This window comes from Poromitra crassiceps (genome assembly GCF_964638095.1).
Source record: "Poromitra crassiceps genome assembly, chromosome: 1".
NCBI classification, from domain to species: Eukaryota; Metazoa; Chordata; class Actinopteri; order Beryciformes; family Melamphaidae; genus Poromitra; species Poromitra crassiceps.
This window is the reverse complement of record NC_139623.1, coordinates 30,712,093-30,728,361: the sequence shown is the minus strand read 5'-3', so window position 1 is coordinate 30,728,361 and position 16,269 is coordinate 30,712,093. Positions and strand designations below refer to the sequence as shown.

At 43.1% G+C, this 16,269-nt stretch overlaps 1 protein-coding gene across 1 annotated transcript; it reads left to right on the top strand.

Annotated features, from left to right (window-relative positions):
• Nucleotides 1–385: 385 nt before the first annotated feature.
• Nucleotides 386–5,469, top strand: slc25a35 (solute carrier family 25 member 35; the record flags this gene model as incomplete). The annotated part of the gene is made up of 5 exons (XM_083649003.1): nucleotides 386–757; nucleotides 1,214–1,279; nucleotides 1,378–1,530; nucleotides 4,510–4,644; nucleotides 5,299–5,469. 5 exons carry the CDS (start codon nucleotides 386–388, stop codon nucleotides 5,467–5,469), a joined length of 897 nt encoding a protein of 298 aa, XP_083505129.1.
• Nucleotides 5,470–16,269: the final 10,800 nt, after the last annotated feature.

Below are 16,269 nucleotides of genomic sequence, written 5' to 3'. Positions count from 1 at the left end.
TCAATCTGTCGCTGTAGCACATAATAAGAATTAGAAGAAGACGAAATAATAACTTAATTTATATAGCACTTTTCTAAACACAATGCAGTGCAACAGAAAAGTTGAACTAGCTAAAACAATACAAAACAGCTTTGTGATGCTTAATATTAAAAAAAATATATACAGACATAAAAAAAAATGCTTTTGCTACTGGCCAGCAGCACTTCGTAGCTGTAAACTTCGAGCTTACGAGGAGCACCTGAAGTGCGCATATGAGAGCGGTGTACAGTGTGGGAGGGCCCTGAGGGGAAACAGAACCAGACAGATAACGTAATGAAGGACAGGCCGTGTTGGCAGCAGGCCTGAAGCCAGCAGCATCAGTGTCTGAGTCTGACCTTGGCCCGTGATGGATTTCATCCTCTCGGGAGTGGCCGCCTGCGGTGCGTGCCTCTTCACCAACCCGCTGGAGGTGGTGAAGACCCGCATGCAGCTGCAGGGCGAGCTGAAGAGCCGCGGGACCTACCAGATCTACTACCGGAACGTGTTCCATGCCTTCTACACCATCGGGAAAGTGGACGGGCTGGCCGGCTTACAGAAGGGGCTGGCCGCCGGGCTCGCCTACCAGTTTTGTATGAATGGAGTGAGGCTCGGCTCGTACGCCGTCATTGAATCGTCCGGTTACATCCACACTGATGGACGGGTCAGCGCGGCCAAGACCACGTTAGCGGGGGCTATGGCTGGAGTGGTCGGTGCCGTGATGGGAAGTCCCATATACCTGGTGAGGAGGAGATGGCTACTTGACATTCATTCATTAATTTGTAATTAAATTAGTGTATATCACATCAAGGTTTATAAGTAGTTTCGGTAATGTTATAACACAACGATTATGGAACGTGTTTTCTCAATAGCAATGCCCTTCTATATTAAAGCACTAGTACTGAGCAAAGCATACTGAAAGCCCGATTCATGTGCAACAACTTCTTTACTGACTGCTAATAGCACTAATTAGGATACCATTTAGAGAACCCCATACTTGTAGAATACATTCGTGCAGAATAAGGTGCTCATAAATGGTTTGTAATGAGTAATAATGAACCAATACACTATTAATATGTATGCTATTAAGCAACGTATTAATAGTTAATGTGTTCCCTAATCTAAAGTCACTTGTCTAGTTATTAGAGATAAGAGTCTGGTGTCAAGAAAAGTAAACCCACTTTGTCTACATCAATAGGTGAAGACTCATCTTCAGAGTCAGTCTACCTCCTCCATCGCGGTTGGACACCAGTATAAACACCAGGTAACATAATAGCCCAAACTGAAGACGATTCATATGAGTGACAGACAGGCATCAAGTGATTTCCTCCTCCTGTGTTAACCCTTAACCCTCCCTGCCAGGGGATGATCCACGCTCTGGCAGCCATCCACAAGGAGCATGGCATTCTGGGACTGTGGAGGGGCTCCAGTGCTGCTGTGCCGAGGGTCAGCGTGGGGTCGGCCGCTCAACTCTCCACCTTCTCTGCCTCCAAGGAGCTGGTGATTGATCTACAGGTCAGAATGTGTTATTGCATCTTAACTCGGCTGATTGAGGGATTGAGTGAAATATGTCATCTAGGTTCAGTGGTGATAAGGCAGAGTGGGCTGGCTTGGTGAATGTTTATTCTTCAAGCCTCCTGCCAATGACGTACGTGCCTTTCCGATGAGCGCAGAGCTGAAGAATAAACCCATGTCGGTCCGTGCTGTGTCCCAATGAGAGGAGGGTTGAGGAGAGCCGGCTGTGCTACTTTGCAGTCAGCGGCTGCATACCAGTTACAAAAGCATTCATTGAAATAGCGGTAGCCTCCCTTCTCCCTCCTGGAATAGAAATTGGACACCATTCATTCCTGGCTAAAAACACGGAGATTACATAACGAGAGGTATGTGAAATAAATCAGGCGGTTCATCTGAAAGGCTGCTTAATGGGTTAGGGTTAGGTTCATCTGAAAGGCTGCTTCATGGTTAGGGTTAGGGCTGCTTCATGGTTTAGGGTTAGGGCTGCTTTATGCTGTGTGACTGTGTGAGGCTCTATGAATAGAGTCATTCTTCTGTTACACTGCATGAGGCAGAGCATACGTTTAAATGCGAAGTGGCTGCACACCTGAGGGCATCCCAACAGTGTCAAATCTTTTCACTAATGCTTCCTTTGATAGTCCCCTATTTAGTATTTACCTGGTAAATATACCGTATGATAAATTAGTATATTATAATTGGGTAATTACCACCGGTAAATAAGTAGGTGAAGACAAAGAAACTGGAGCTGAAATACAGAGGAAAAACCTCCACTATTACCCATCATGTCAACTCAGTTTGTGTTTATTACATGGAAAAGGGAATAACCAGTTCCAAGAGATATGGTAAGAGCCTGGTGATACCATATTATCTACTGATTTACCAGTGGTACTTACCCCATTGTTGTATTAATGTATTTGTGTTTCAAGGACCCCCTTGAAAACGAGATGATTCATCTCAATAAAGTTAAATAATTTAGCATATATTTACCGGGTAAATACCGTAAATTCCGGACTATAAGGCGCACCGGTGTATAAGCCGCACCTGCAAAGTTGACTATTTTTTACATATATAAGCCGCACCGGACTATAAGCCGCGGGTGTTTTAATGTTTTATTTTTATTTATTTTTATTGTGTTTTAATGTTTAATTACCATATGTAAGGGTTCATGCACAGAGGGGATTGTCGGGAAAGAGATGGCTGTTTGAGGAAGCTCCCATTTATTAACATTTCAACAAAACAACATAACACAACACCACCTGTGTTGTTTTTTACAGTGCACACAGTGTCCGCGGTGTGGTGAAAAGAGGGCAAGAGAGGAAATTAAAACAGAAGTGGATTTATAGTTAGAAAGAGTGCTAAAAAAGAGAGATTTTTTTTTTTTGGGGGGAAAAATCCATAGATAAGCCGCACCGTTATATAAGCCGCAGGGGCCAAAAAAGGCCAAAAAACGGGAAAAAAGGTGCGGCTTATAGTCCGGAATTTACGGTACTTAGTAATTAGGGGACTGTAAAAGAAAGCATTACCACATTTCTTTTTAGGGATGGGGCCGATCCGATCCAATATCGGTATCGGGTGCCGATATTGGCAGTAATTCACAAATCAGATTTTTTTTTTTTTGCAATTCCAGCGTGGGCCGCACAGCCGTAATTTGCCCATGCTGGCCGTAATTTGCCCATGTATAATAGTATCCTTCTTTGCCTTGTATATTTTCTTAAATTTGTCTGCTTTTTGCAAGGTATACGGTATTTAAAAAAAAATCTTTAATTGGCCAAATCTTTGCCTATACTGTATATTCAAGAAAAATATTGGTATCGGCATAATATTGGTATCGGCAGATATCCAAATTCAGGTATCGGAATCGGATCGGAAGTGAAAAAATGTGGATCGGTGCATCCCTATTTCTTTTAAGAATATTTTTTGTCATTTTGGCCTTTTATTCAACAGTGAGCCACCAGGCTGCCCCCCAAACTTTTCTCTTTCTTTCTTTCTTTCTTTCTTTCTTTCTTTCTTTCTTTCTTTCTTTCTTTCTTTCTTTCTTTCTTTCTTTCTATCGTTCTATCTTTCTTCAATCTAGTCAGTAAAGTACTGCTGCGCCGAAGGTATGAGTGGGCAACAACTTTTATTTGTTGGTTGTGTCACGCTGTGACCTGGACCGCATCCAGAGGAGCTCTCTCTCTCTCATCCTGTGGGAGGTTACTAGGTAGAGTCACTCACTGCCTTGATTCCCTCTCTCTCATCCTGAGCGAGGTTGGTGCTCTCTCTCATCCTGAGGGAGGTTGGTGCTCTCTCTCTCATCCTGTGGGAGGTTGGTAGGTAGAGTCCCTCACTGCCTCATGCTCTCTCTCTCTCATCCTGAGGGAGGTTGGTGCTCTCTCTCATCCTGAGGGAGGTTGGTGCTCTCTCTCATCCTGTGGGAGGTTGGTGCTCTCTCTCTCATCCTGTGGGAGGTTGGTGCTCTCTCTCATCCTGAGGGAGGTTGGTGCTCTCTCTCATCCTGTGGGAGGTTGGTAGGTAGAGTCCCTCACTGCCTCATGCTCTCTCTCTCTCATCCTGTGGGAGGTTGGTGCTCTCTCTCATCCTGTGGGAGGTTGGTGCTCTCTCTCATCCTGTGGGAGGTTGGTGCTCTCTCTCTCATCCTGTGGGAGGTTGGTGCTCTCTCTCTCATCCTGTGGGACGTTGGTGCTCTCTCTCTCATCCTGAGGGAGGTTGGTAGGTAGAGTCCCTCACTGCCTCATGCTCTCTCTCTCATCCTGAGGGAGGTTGGTAGGTAGAGTCCCTCACTGCCTCATGCTCTCTCTCTCTCATCCTGTGGGAGGTTGGTGCTCTCTCTCTCATCCTGTGGGAGGTTGGTAGGTAGAGTCCCTCACTGCCTCATGCTCTCTCTCTCTCATCCTGTGGGAGGTTGGTGCTCTCTCTCTCATCCTGAGGGAGGTTGGTAGGCAGAGTTCCTCACTGCCTTGTTGCTCTCCTCTTCTCCAGGTGTTTGGGAGGGACAGCTGGCTGGTGGCATTGACAGCAGGCATGGTCAGCAGTGTGGTGGTGGTGCTGGCCATGACTCCTTTCGACGTGGTGAGCACACGACTCTACAACCAGCCTGTGGATCATCTGGGCAAGGTGAGGAAGGCGATCGATACAGCAGGTAGTGACCAGTGTTGGGCAAGTTACTCAGAAAATGTATTACTCCTTTAAAAAGTAATATAATTACTTTACTTATTACTTGGTATCAAAAGTAATAAGTTACGTTACTCATTACTATATTACTTTCGCTACCCCCCTTCTGAAAAAGTGACATAGATCCTGTTAAGCCAGCTCCTATTAGAACTGAATTCACTTTCTTGGAACAAAACTTAACCTTACAGGAGGAGTCAACAATCAGCCAAATCACATCTTTTCTACTTATTTGCCTACCTAGGACAAAAAACAACAAGGAATCATGTTGTGGCAACGCAGCAGCAGGCTAGTCTCGCATAACCACACCTATCTCCAGCGCTGGACAAAGTAATGCAGTAACTTGAAGATACTTGTCTTGGATTAGTAACTGTAATATAATCAGTTTTAGAAATCGTAATCCCTTACATTACTAGTTACTGGGGAAAGTAACACAATTACAGTAACAGTTACCGTTACTTAACTTTACTTTACTTTACTGCCCAACACTGGTAGTGACTCCTGGCAGAGCAGACAAAGGGGAGCTCAGATTAGAGATGCTGATCTACTGTCTGATCGGTATGCACCAGGCTGACCGGATGTTGTTCTCTCCTCATCTAGGGCCAGCTTTATCAAGGGTTTGCAGACTGCTTTTCTAAGACGCTGAAGAAGGAGGGCATGACGGGACTCTACAAAGGCCTGGGAGCCTCCTATTTCCGGCTGGGTCCACACACCATTCTGTCTTTGTTCTTCTGGGATGAACTGCGCAAACTCTACCAGCAGAACAGATAGCACCAGGGACGGTTACATGTGAAATGGGTAACTCATTAAGCTCTTGGTGCATAGGTTAAATGAGTCTTCATTTAATGAGTTTAGAATCACAAGATGCTCTCCTGTTCCTCATGGGAAGAGCGAAGGTGATGTTTTACACTCCAATAAGAAAAACACATTAGGAGAGCCCAAAAGCAATGGGGACAGATAGGTCAGAAAATATCTCAACTGCAGTCAAGGCTCTGATTCATTTCAGTACAACACATGTACATGGATTTGTCTCGGTGGCATTTGTGCAGACACAATAACTTACCTAGTAAGTCTGTGGGGACTGACACATGGTACAAGGACACCATGTCATGTGAGATACCATGAATCTAAGCCAATATGCAAACATCATGTCCTGTTATTTCTTGAACTGGTGGTGTGTTACATGCTGTGAAACAGCAATCATATTTCATTCCAAACAGGACCGCCACAAGACATAACAGTGCACTTTATGGAGAAAACATCTAATGTGGCCCACAGCTAGGGGAATAGTTAGTTCAACTGCTAAAGCTCTTTGGAAATGTTGCCAACAGTGACGATGTCATCACATGACACGACAGCAGCATGACAACAGTGATGATGTCATCACATGAGACAACAGCAACATGACAACAGTGACGATGTCATCACATGACATGACAGCAGCATGACAACAGTGATGATGTCATTACATGACAACAGCAGCATGACAACAGTGACAATGTCATCACATGACACAACAGCAGCATGACAACAGTGACGATGTCATCACATGACACAACAGCAGCATGACAACAGTGACGATGTCATCACATGACACAACAGCGGCATGACAACAGTGACGATGTCATCACATGACACAACAGCGGCATGACAACTTCAGAATGAAATGAACGCAACACATTGGCAGGGTGGCTGGTGGCTACAGCCCTGTAACTGTCTCAGTGAAGAAACACATTCTGTCTGTCTCACAGGGAAATGTGAAGAAACACATTCCTCGTTGTACTAACTGATGGCAAATGGATTGCTCTGAAATTCGATAGATAGATAGATAGATAGATAGATAGATAGATAGATAGATAGATAGATAGATAGATAAAATAAGCAAATAGGTGATCCAAATCCAATGGACAAAAAGCGCACACAGATCCAGCTGTAAAAATGTAGATGCTTCGTGCTCTTCAATTGTAGCTTTTCTCTTTAAAGCTACGAGCAAGATTTTTGATTGTTATTAAACAGTCTAAATTTAATATCGATGCCTCACATCTTACCTCTAATAGTAGACGAGACCAACGCCGAGTAGTCTCGCTTGAACGCCAAGTGAATCGGCCAGTGTTGTCTTGATGATTAGTCTGTCTGCGGCCGGGGCAGATCAGGAAGTGAAATGAAACGGTTTGCGGCAGCCACTTCGGCCATAACCACAAAATTACTTTCAAACAAACTGTTTGAAACAAACTTTGAAACAAACTGTTATAACGAGAGATGTTCGCGAGAGTAGAAAGCCCTTTGATGTAGCGAGGAAAGCCATCCTTCTTGTTTTGGGTCTGTTGCTAGTAGGCAGAGCTAAACGGTTTACGGCAGCTGTAAACAGTTACTAGGCAGAGCGAAACGGTTTACGGCCGTAGCAACAGACCCAAAACAGCTGTCCTCGCTACTTTCTGCTCTCGCGAACATCTCTCGTTATATTCTAACAGTTTGTTTGAAAGTAATTTTGTAATTTTGTGGTTATGGCCGAAGTGGCTGCCGCAAACCGTTTCATTTCACTTTCTGATCTGCCCCGGCCCGCAGACAGACTAATCATCAAGACAACACTGGCCGATTCACTCGGCGTTCAAGCGAGACTACTCGGCGTTGGTCTCGTCTACTATTAGAGGTAAGATGTGAGGCATCGATATTAAATTTAGACTGTTTAATCACAATCGAAAATCTTGCTTGTAGCTGCTTTAATGCAGCATTAACTGGTCCAATGTATTCAGAGGGAAAGCATCTTGGTGACATGCTAAAATGAAAATCCTAGGAAATTATAGATACATTAGAAATTGCCAACTAGTATTATTTTGCACTGTAAAATCTCTCAAAACTGGAGTGCATTTCTTTGCAGAGATGAGGAACCGGTCGCAGTGACTTTGCCTCCAAGGCAACAAGTGTTGACAAAGCCGGAGAGAACCTGTTTGTCTGAAGGCTGATAAATGTCTGGGCAGGCTTTCAAACAGGACAGGACAATGGCCCTAGCTGACAAGAAGAGTTCCCTCCCAACTGACCATAGGTGGAACTTAAATACCTGTTTGGACATCAGATGTCCGCAAACTGAAACTGTTAAAAAAAAAACAAGGATGTGATAGTTTTAATGAATATATTTTAGAAGGCACACCCGTTAGTGTTTGTGGAGGATGACATGCAGCAAAGTGAGCCATTGTTATTTATCACACGGCCACTTTGTTTTTCAAAAGGAGGTGCCCCCCTTTTTTAATCTTCCCATTAGTCTCTCAAGAGACAGACAGGTTGGCTCCCGCAATTTACAAATGCTCCCACCTACCCCTCTGTACTTCAGCTTACCCCTCTGTACTTCAGCTTACCCCTCTGTACTTCAGCTTACCCCTCTGTACTTCAGCTTACCCCTCTGTACTTCAGCCTACCCCTCTGTACTTCAGCCTACCCCTCTGTACTTCAGCCTACCCCTCTGTACTTCAGCCTACCCCTCTGTACTTCAGCTTACCCCTCTGTACTTCAGCCTACCTCTCTGTACTTCAGCCTACCCCTCTGTACTTCAGCTTACCCCTCTGTACTTCAGCTTCAGCTTACCCCTCTGTACTTCAGCCTACCCCTCTGTACTTCAGCCTACCCCTCTGTACTTCAGCTTACCCCTCTGTACTTCAGCCTACCCCTCTGTACTTCAGCCTACCCCTCTGTACTTCAGCCTACCCCTCTGTACTTCAGCTTACCCCTCTGTACTTCAGCCTACCCCTCTGTACTTCAGCCTTACTCTCTGTACTTCGCAGCTCTCAAAGTTGGTCCAAAATAAGGCAGAATGTACGGGCTAAATAAGACGCAATATCCACTCATTTCCCCCATCAACTTCCTCTGTCCACATTTGAATGGACTGAAGTGCAGAGACTGTCTCTGGAGCATTCAAAGATTGTGGATGAGATAGACTGGCTTGAGAGACTCTCCCCCTTAAAGCGAGATAATATACTGATAGTGTGACTCGTCACTAACAACACCTGTTCATCAAGACAAAAATGCAAACGTTGTCATTTGAACATGTCACCAGGACAGTCAAACAATTAGAATCAAACATGTTGTCATTTGAACATGTCACCAGGACAGTCAAACAATTAGAATCAAACATGCTGTCATTTGAACATGTCACCAGGACAGTCTAACAATTAGAATAGGAGTAGAAGACAGAATCTCAGCCACATTATTGTTCATTTATGTAATATACTGACTGTATATTGGCAGATTGGGGGGGGGGATTCAATTAACTATTTTAACTGTATATGACAATCATGCCAGGCTCAAAGTCACTTAGCTCACTCAGGTTTCCACTCCAGTATTCAGTCATACAGTAACTCAATCCCTGTGTTAATCTGCCTTAACATGGCAAAGCCATTGAGTTTATTTTAGAAGTTGCAATTCTCTGTAATCCAAAACTGAGCCGATTTCATGAAATGCGGACGTGAGATATCTTGTTAAAGTTTACCCTACATGCAAGGCATTTGGATGGGCTGATTTTAACATCATACATACACATACTACAGGTCAGAGTGAGCATACATCCGAGTGTAACACAGTGCGGTTGCAATCAAACTACAGACAAATCAGTCAAACATACAGTAAAGTTTTCCCAGCATTATTCTCCATACCATTTGATTTATTTGTATTGCTCCAAAACTATCAAGCCGTCTTTGTGCTAACTGCAGCAGTGTGCAGCTGGGTTATGGTTACAGAGAGTCAGTACATCTTTTAAATGGTCTCTGTGGGTTGGAAACTGCAATTAAAGTTGGTGTTTTCTTCATAAAATGCAAGATTCTTCCCTCATAGGGCATTTTACCAGTACAGGTCATAATGATTTATGATTTAACGGACAGAGGAGCTTTCAACAGGAGAACAATTCATAACACTGGCACACCACATACAGTACAACGTGAAATAAATGTAGCTAGAAGGACAGATGTTTCTCCACTGAAGTATAATGCAGAACAGAGGAGACAGAAGTTTCATTTGAAAAGGTTCAAAAATGTGAGTTTATTTTGTGTAATGAAGTTGAAGTGTTTCTCACCACTTCTTGCCTTACTGTAAAATAGTTCTAGAAATATTCAGCTAATAGCTTAATGCTTACTGTATCCAAAATGGTCTGGGTCTTTTTTATTTATTATTATTAGCTATACAGCTAAGATTCCATTGTTTGTACTTCTGAAGGAATATTGACTTCACAATGTTTTGACCAGCATTTGTGAAGCATTGTGTCTGGTTTAGCACATGTGCCTTTTGCCGTGGTAACTAACCAGTGTCTCTAATGATGATTTTCATTTCCCATTTAGTATTATGTAATATTATTAAGTAGACAGGTTGCAGGTTGAACTGAGTGATTAGAACCTGGTGTATTAAGTTGGCAAATTAGCCACAAAGGAGGGAAATACAAAAATAAATGAAATTGGAAAATAATGGTACTTTTTAATTGGTGCTTTTGAATTTCAGCCACATTATTGTTCATTAATGTACTATACTTGTATCTATTGCCCAACCAGAATCTTTTTTTCTCTTTTTTTTCCCTCAAGTTTTCATGGATTTCACCCCCGTTTTCTCCCCAATTGTATGTACTTGGCCTATTCCCCCTGCTGGTTGTTGCTCTAGCTCTACCCTCTCTGCCGATCTGTGGAGAATTGTAGACTAGCACATGCTTCCTCTGATACGTGTAGTCACCAACCGCTTTATTTCACCTGACAGCGAGGGGTTTCAACGGCAGAGCATGGTGCGTGGGATGATCACGCTATTCCCCCCTGTTCCCCTTCCCCCAAACAGACCAACCAGAGGAGGCACTAGTGCAGCGCCCAGGACTCATACCCTTAATCACGCTTTCCCACCCGCAGACACGGCCAATTGTGTCTGTAGGAACGTCTGACCAAGCCGGAAGTCCGGCAATTGAACCTGGGTCTCCATGGTGGTCAGCAAGTGCTTTTACTTCTACACTATACAGACCCCACAGACCAACATCTGTAGATGTATGTACACAGAAACCGGCTGGCCACCAAACCACTGCATCTGCAAACAACAATTATGGTAGTGTGTCTGAATAGTCTAGGGTTAATTTTATTAATTTATGCTCTCACCACCCGAGAAACAGTGGCGTGCCGTCCATTAGGCGAACTAGGCAAATGCTAAGGGCGCTTGAGCCGTTGGGGGCGCCAGAGAGGCTAAAAAAAAAGATTTTACAAATACTTTTTCATGATAATAGGCCTACTATCATTTTACAATAGTAGACCAAAAATAAGCACAACAACGTCTTAAGTCTTTAAGACGCGCCCCCTTCTACCTGCTCGGAGCTTTTTCCCAGAGTGGGGGAAGCCCAAGGGAGCTGGAAAGTGGGTGGAAATTGGGGGATTTGGCTGTCTTGTGCTTATACCACCAACAAAATGCATTAAAAACAGTTTGTGCTTCCCAGCTCTAATCTTATTTCATACGCTCTCTCTTCAAAAGTGTTTGATTTTCATCATAATCTGGTTTTCCATAATAATAATAATAAGTTCAGTGTTTATGCCTGTGTTGCTGTCTGTTGTAGTGTAAAATGACAGGTGCTTACATGAAAGTGAGTGAGAAAAGGAGAGGATACTGAATAATGACATCACAACAGTATAATCCTAATGGTAATTTAAAATTAAATATTCTTCTAAATATGGATGAAAGTCCAAAAAACGTCAAATTTTCTACGGCGCTGCCCTTGCGGGCAGCACCGAGGTTCCCTTCCTTACAGCACCCCCTACCTAAAAGTACTGTACTTTCAGCGCCACTGGGGAAGGGCAATTCTGAGACTGCACTGCAGTGGTGGAATTAGCTGCGATATAATTTTTATTATATTTTCTTTGGGGGGGGGGGGGGGGGGCACCAGCAAAAATCTTGCCTAGGGCACCAACTTGGTCAGGCACGCCACTGCCGAGAAATTTAACAAGTTGATAAAGAATAGGAAATACATTGTCAAACAAGTAAAACACAGTTTTGATACTTGGATGTTTGACTTTACAGACTGTCTCACTGCTGCTGTGTTAAATGACATTAGGTACAAACCCGCTATGAAAGCTGCTGACTCAGTATTGATGAATGTGCCATGCAGCTCTTGTTGTGAAGCTCTCTGTAAAGTGTTGACCATGTTTTTGTGCAATAGACATGAAATAAAATGATCCAGTCAGATCAAGACTAAAGGTGGTGTAGAGGGCAAAAATAAATGTCTCTTTGATTATACATTTTAATGGGTGTGTCTTGGGGGCTCACCTGGTAGCACGCGTAGGATGGAGGCTCGGTTCTTCGCGTGGCCGACGCGGGTTCAAATCCGACCCGAGGTCCTTTGCCGCATGTCATCCCCTCTCTCTCTCCCTTTCCTGTCTGCCTACTGTCCTGTCTAAATAGAGGCAAAATGCCCAAAAACAATCTAAATTAATGGGATTTTAGAGTGTCACTCTCACAGTTGACTAATGTGTGGAGGGTTTCCAGAAATGGTAACTGACACATGACCAATTTCTCCATTGACTAGGGGGGGAATTAGAGAAAAAAAGTGATTCAACAGGCATTTTGCCAACCTGATAGCAAACAGTGGGGATGTGCAAAAGCTTAAGGGCCTTAGTTTACCATTATCTGCAGTTTGCCGGCAATTCAAATAACTAGGCATTTCGCACGCTCGATTGCTCGCCTGCCCTGCAGCTTGCATCCCTCAGTCTCCCCCCGTCTCCCTCTCCCTCAGACTCATGCCTATGTATGACATCATTGATGATATTCATCAGTGATGTCACTATGACATCATCATTTGCCCCAATTGCTCAAGTGACATCACTTATGACATCATCAGTGATTTATGACATCACTGATGACATCATCCGTGGGACAAAAATATTAACAGAGAGAACAGAAATTGCCCACATCCTCCCTTTTATAATAAAGGATTTATAAACTGGGGGGGTATCCTTTTTATGAAGTGATCACGTTCGGTGTGCAAAACCATTTTGTTGGAAGCAACTAGTAATTGAATGTGTAAACATGCTACTGTAGCGTAAAAAAAGATACTCTGCTCTGAAATGTGGTGTGAAATTAAGTATTATACAATGTAAATGTTCATGTAAGCACAGTCATTTTTGTCAAACCTGTAATATATTACTTTAAAGTAAAACTTCAAAGTGATTGTCTGTCCTCCAATGATTTACTTATATGCACCAGCTGTGCTTTTGGCTTTTCCAGGATTTATGATGGCGGGGAACAACATTTCACTTTTTATTTATGCAAGTATACAAGAAAGTGACACATAAAGTGAATCTTGAATCTCTGAGACTTGTGGCCACACCTCCAGGCATGCACACCTTCAAAATGTTCAACAGTCAAAATATGTGAAATGTACTGTATGGTTGTGGTGTGCATACGAGTTAAGACCAAGCCTAGAAATCTTTGGAATATTGTGAATAATTCGTAAGACAACCATGTGCTTGAATGAAACTAATAATGTCTCAGACTATTTTCAATGATGCAAGACTACTTCCCCTAATCAATGTCTGATTAACCATCTCATTCATTAATCCATTGTTCCTTTCATTCATCTCTCTAGTAGTGCCCACGGAAGTCCACAATGCTTGCGAGCCTGCTTTTTATGAAAGACTTGGATGTGCAAATATCGCAACGTCAAACTTTCCAGCAGCAAGCTCCTGAAATGAAGTTATCCTCTTTATTCTCAACAGAAAATCTCTCTCTCCCCCCCTCCCTCACATGTCGGGGAGGGCGAGCTACGGCTGCATGTAAACGGGAATATTAGTGGATTATTAATTTTTGTCGGAATATTGTCATTTTCCGAATATGGGCAAAAACCGGAATATTGTGTGCATGTAAACGTAGTCAGTGATGGTCGTCGTCGTAGCAGTTGCTTTGCCCCACCTCCTCCCCCGAACACCACCAATATCATGACTCCTGTAGAATTCCCTACGGGGGATTCTCTATAAATCACTGATGTCCTCCTCACGTCTCAGGAGGAGCGTCATCACACCATGGAGTCATATGCCAAATCTAAGTGTTTGTGGCACCATTAAAGTTTATTGTACTTTCCTCCAGGGGTGGCCAAACTTTTTTGGTTGTGGGCCGCATACAGAAAAATATAAGGAGTCGCGGGCCAAACAATATTAAGCGCAGCAGTTTTCGCGGTTTTTGTGCTAAATTCATGGCGGGCCACTTAAAAACGGGCAGTGGGCCGCAGTTGGCCCGCGGGCCGTAGTTTGGCCACCCCTGTCTCATCATTGAAAAGGTGATTGCTGACTGGTCTGGCACACACCCTCGGTTGTAGCATGACTCTCAGAAGAAAAGGTAGATAGAAGATATTTTAATATATGTGTCCAAATCGCTTTAGCAAACATTTCACAGTCCTAACACAAAGCTGACTGCAGGTGACAGCGCTGTAAAATACTTTCCCTTTCAAATAGCATTATCCGGGTGTAGAAATGCAGTTTTTCCACAGCACAAGTCTTGAAATGCTTATACGAGTCCAGCTGTCCGGACTGACAGTCATAACACATGAAGATAATAGACAGTAATATTCAGTAGACATGACAGAAATTCACAGTCTAAAACACTTTACATGCTGTACATTAAACACAAGTAGCTGGTAAGTGATGATCAAACACATAGGTGATTGCTAAAATAACGTGAACATTATTTAGTGTTAGTGGTGCATTGTGCCACTAGGTAGATAGGTAGGTACTTTTATTACAGGACCCTCATTCCTGGAGAGGTTTTCACACTCAAGAGTTGTATTCATGATCAAATCCACATTAAGCTGTGATTTACAAACAAAATATCCCAAAGCCAAAATCATCGGGTTCCATGAATGATTTATCCAATTTCCTCGATATATCAAAAGCTAAAACTAATTTCCACAATAAGTGTGATTGTTATGGATACACATTTCATTTTTATCGTATTCTTTGAAATGTTTATACCATGGAATATAAGGATCAAATAACATTTTCGTGGATAAGGCCCCGCCAGGGTTTCCCTTAACCTTAACCTGTGCTCATGCTTGCATTTTAACCTGTAAATTGGTAATTAATTAAGTCTGACTGCTATATGCAAATAAAATACTACTAGTACTACTACTTAAGTTCTCTTGATTGGTCAAGTGGATGGCAGTGTGGTGACTACTAGTAGTGCATAGTTGCTTGATACAAAGGAGTAGAGGTAATGCGTAAACTACAATGCTGAGAGTCAGTCAGTCAGCATGAGGCCATGGCTTTAGGGACCATTGAATTCCTGTGTATTTGTTCTGCAGAGGGGGGCACAGAGCTGTCTTCCAAATGGGAGGGGCTTGAACTCCATGTGGAGGGTGTGTGTGGGTGGAAGGAGGGTGTGTTGTCTGATAATTGAAAATGTTCTCAGCACTTTTCACAGTCCTGTTTGTGTCTACTCCAATGATCTTGCCACTAATATTTAAACCCTAAAAGAACCATGGAATATGCTTTCCATTGTTTTCATGCATATTATTTTCACTCTTTCACTCACCAATTGTGCCTGGCACATCATAATCCTAAAACAGATTAAAACATCTCCCCATAGGTTAAAAGCAGGTTTCCTTATCACCACCTGCTTGCCACTTGTCCTATGCATCCAACCTGCAGCAGGTCATTGTGTGCCTGTTTGCAGTTCCACAACGGTTAATCAATTATTTACTTATTTAACCAAACTAACAGTGTCTCACTGACACTATCTGCATGTCATTCTCGAGGAGGGGGGGGGGACCCCTCCTTATGCACACATCCAGTTGGAATGAAAATGCCCATCCCTGGTTTAAAAGATTATGGGAGGGAGAAAGAGCTTGGCTTGTGCATCAGTCACTGCCCAGAGTACTCAAATCTACACTTGAACTATGCTGCCCTCTAGTGACAGTTGATCACTCAGAATGGCTTTACATTGAGAGGTGTTTCCCTTCCCGTTTTAGTCAATTTAGTGGACCCAAATTAGAAAAATGCATCACAATAGCAGAGCCACCTGAGCCCTTTACATGCATCCTTTAAGGCCTATGTCCACCAGCTGTGGTACAGCTCCCTCCATGTAGCCTGAACAGATCCACACCCACCCATGTAATCTTGTCTGACACATGCAGACCCAGCAAAAATAGAACAGGTGCATATTTTATCTGTAAAGCATGTATTGCTCATCTATTAACATGGGCGAGAGTCTGTTCTGGCAGTTTTACCGGAGCCACACAGAGCCGTACCGCATCTGGTGGACATTGGGCTTTAGATCCTTGTTATATTTTGACAGCCACTGCTTTTCTTTGAATGTCGTATTTTCCTTGAGATTGGGCGCTATTGTTATTTACACCACTTGGGGGCAATAGAAGGCTTTGTATTTGTACTTTGTATTTGTTCACATCATTTGGAGATGAATTGCAAAAATGAAATGTAAAAAAAGAAGCATAAAGCTATAGACCAAATCACCGTGACGTCACCATGTAAACAAATTTACTTCCGGGTACCACTTGGGGAAGGCGGCAGGTTTAAATGTGCGTGTTGTCAAATAAATGCTGTCAAACCCTCTCGTTGTTTTCGG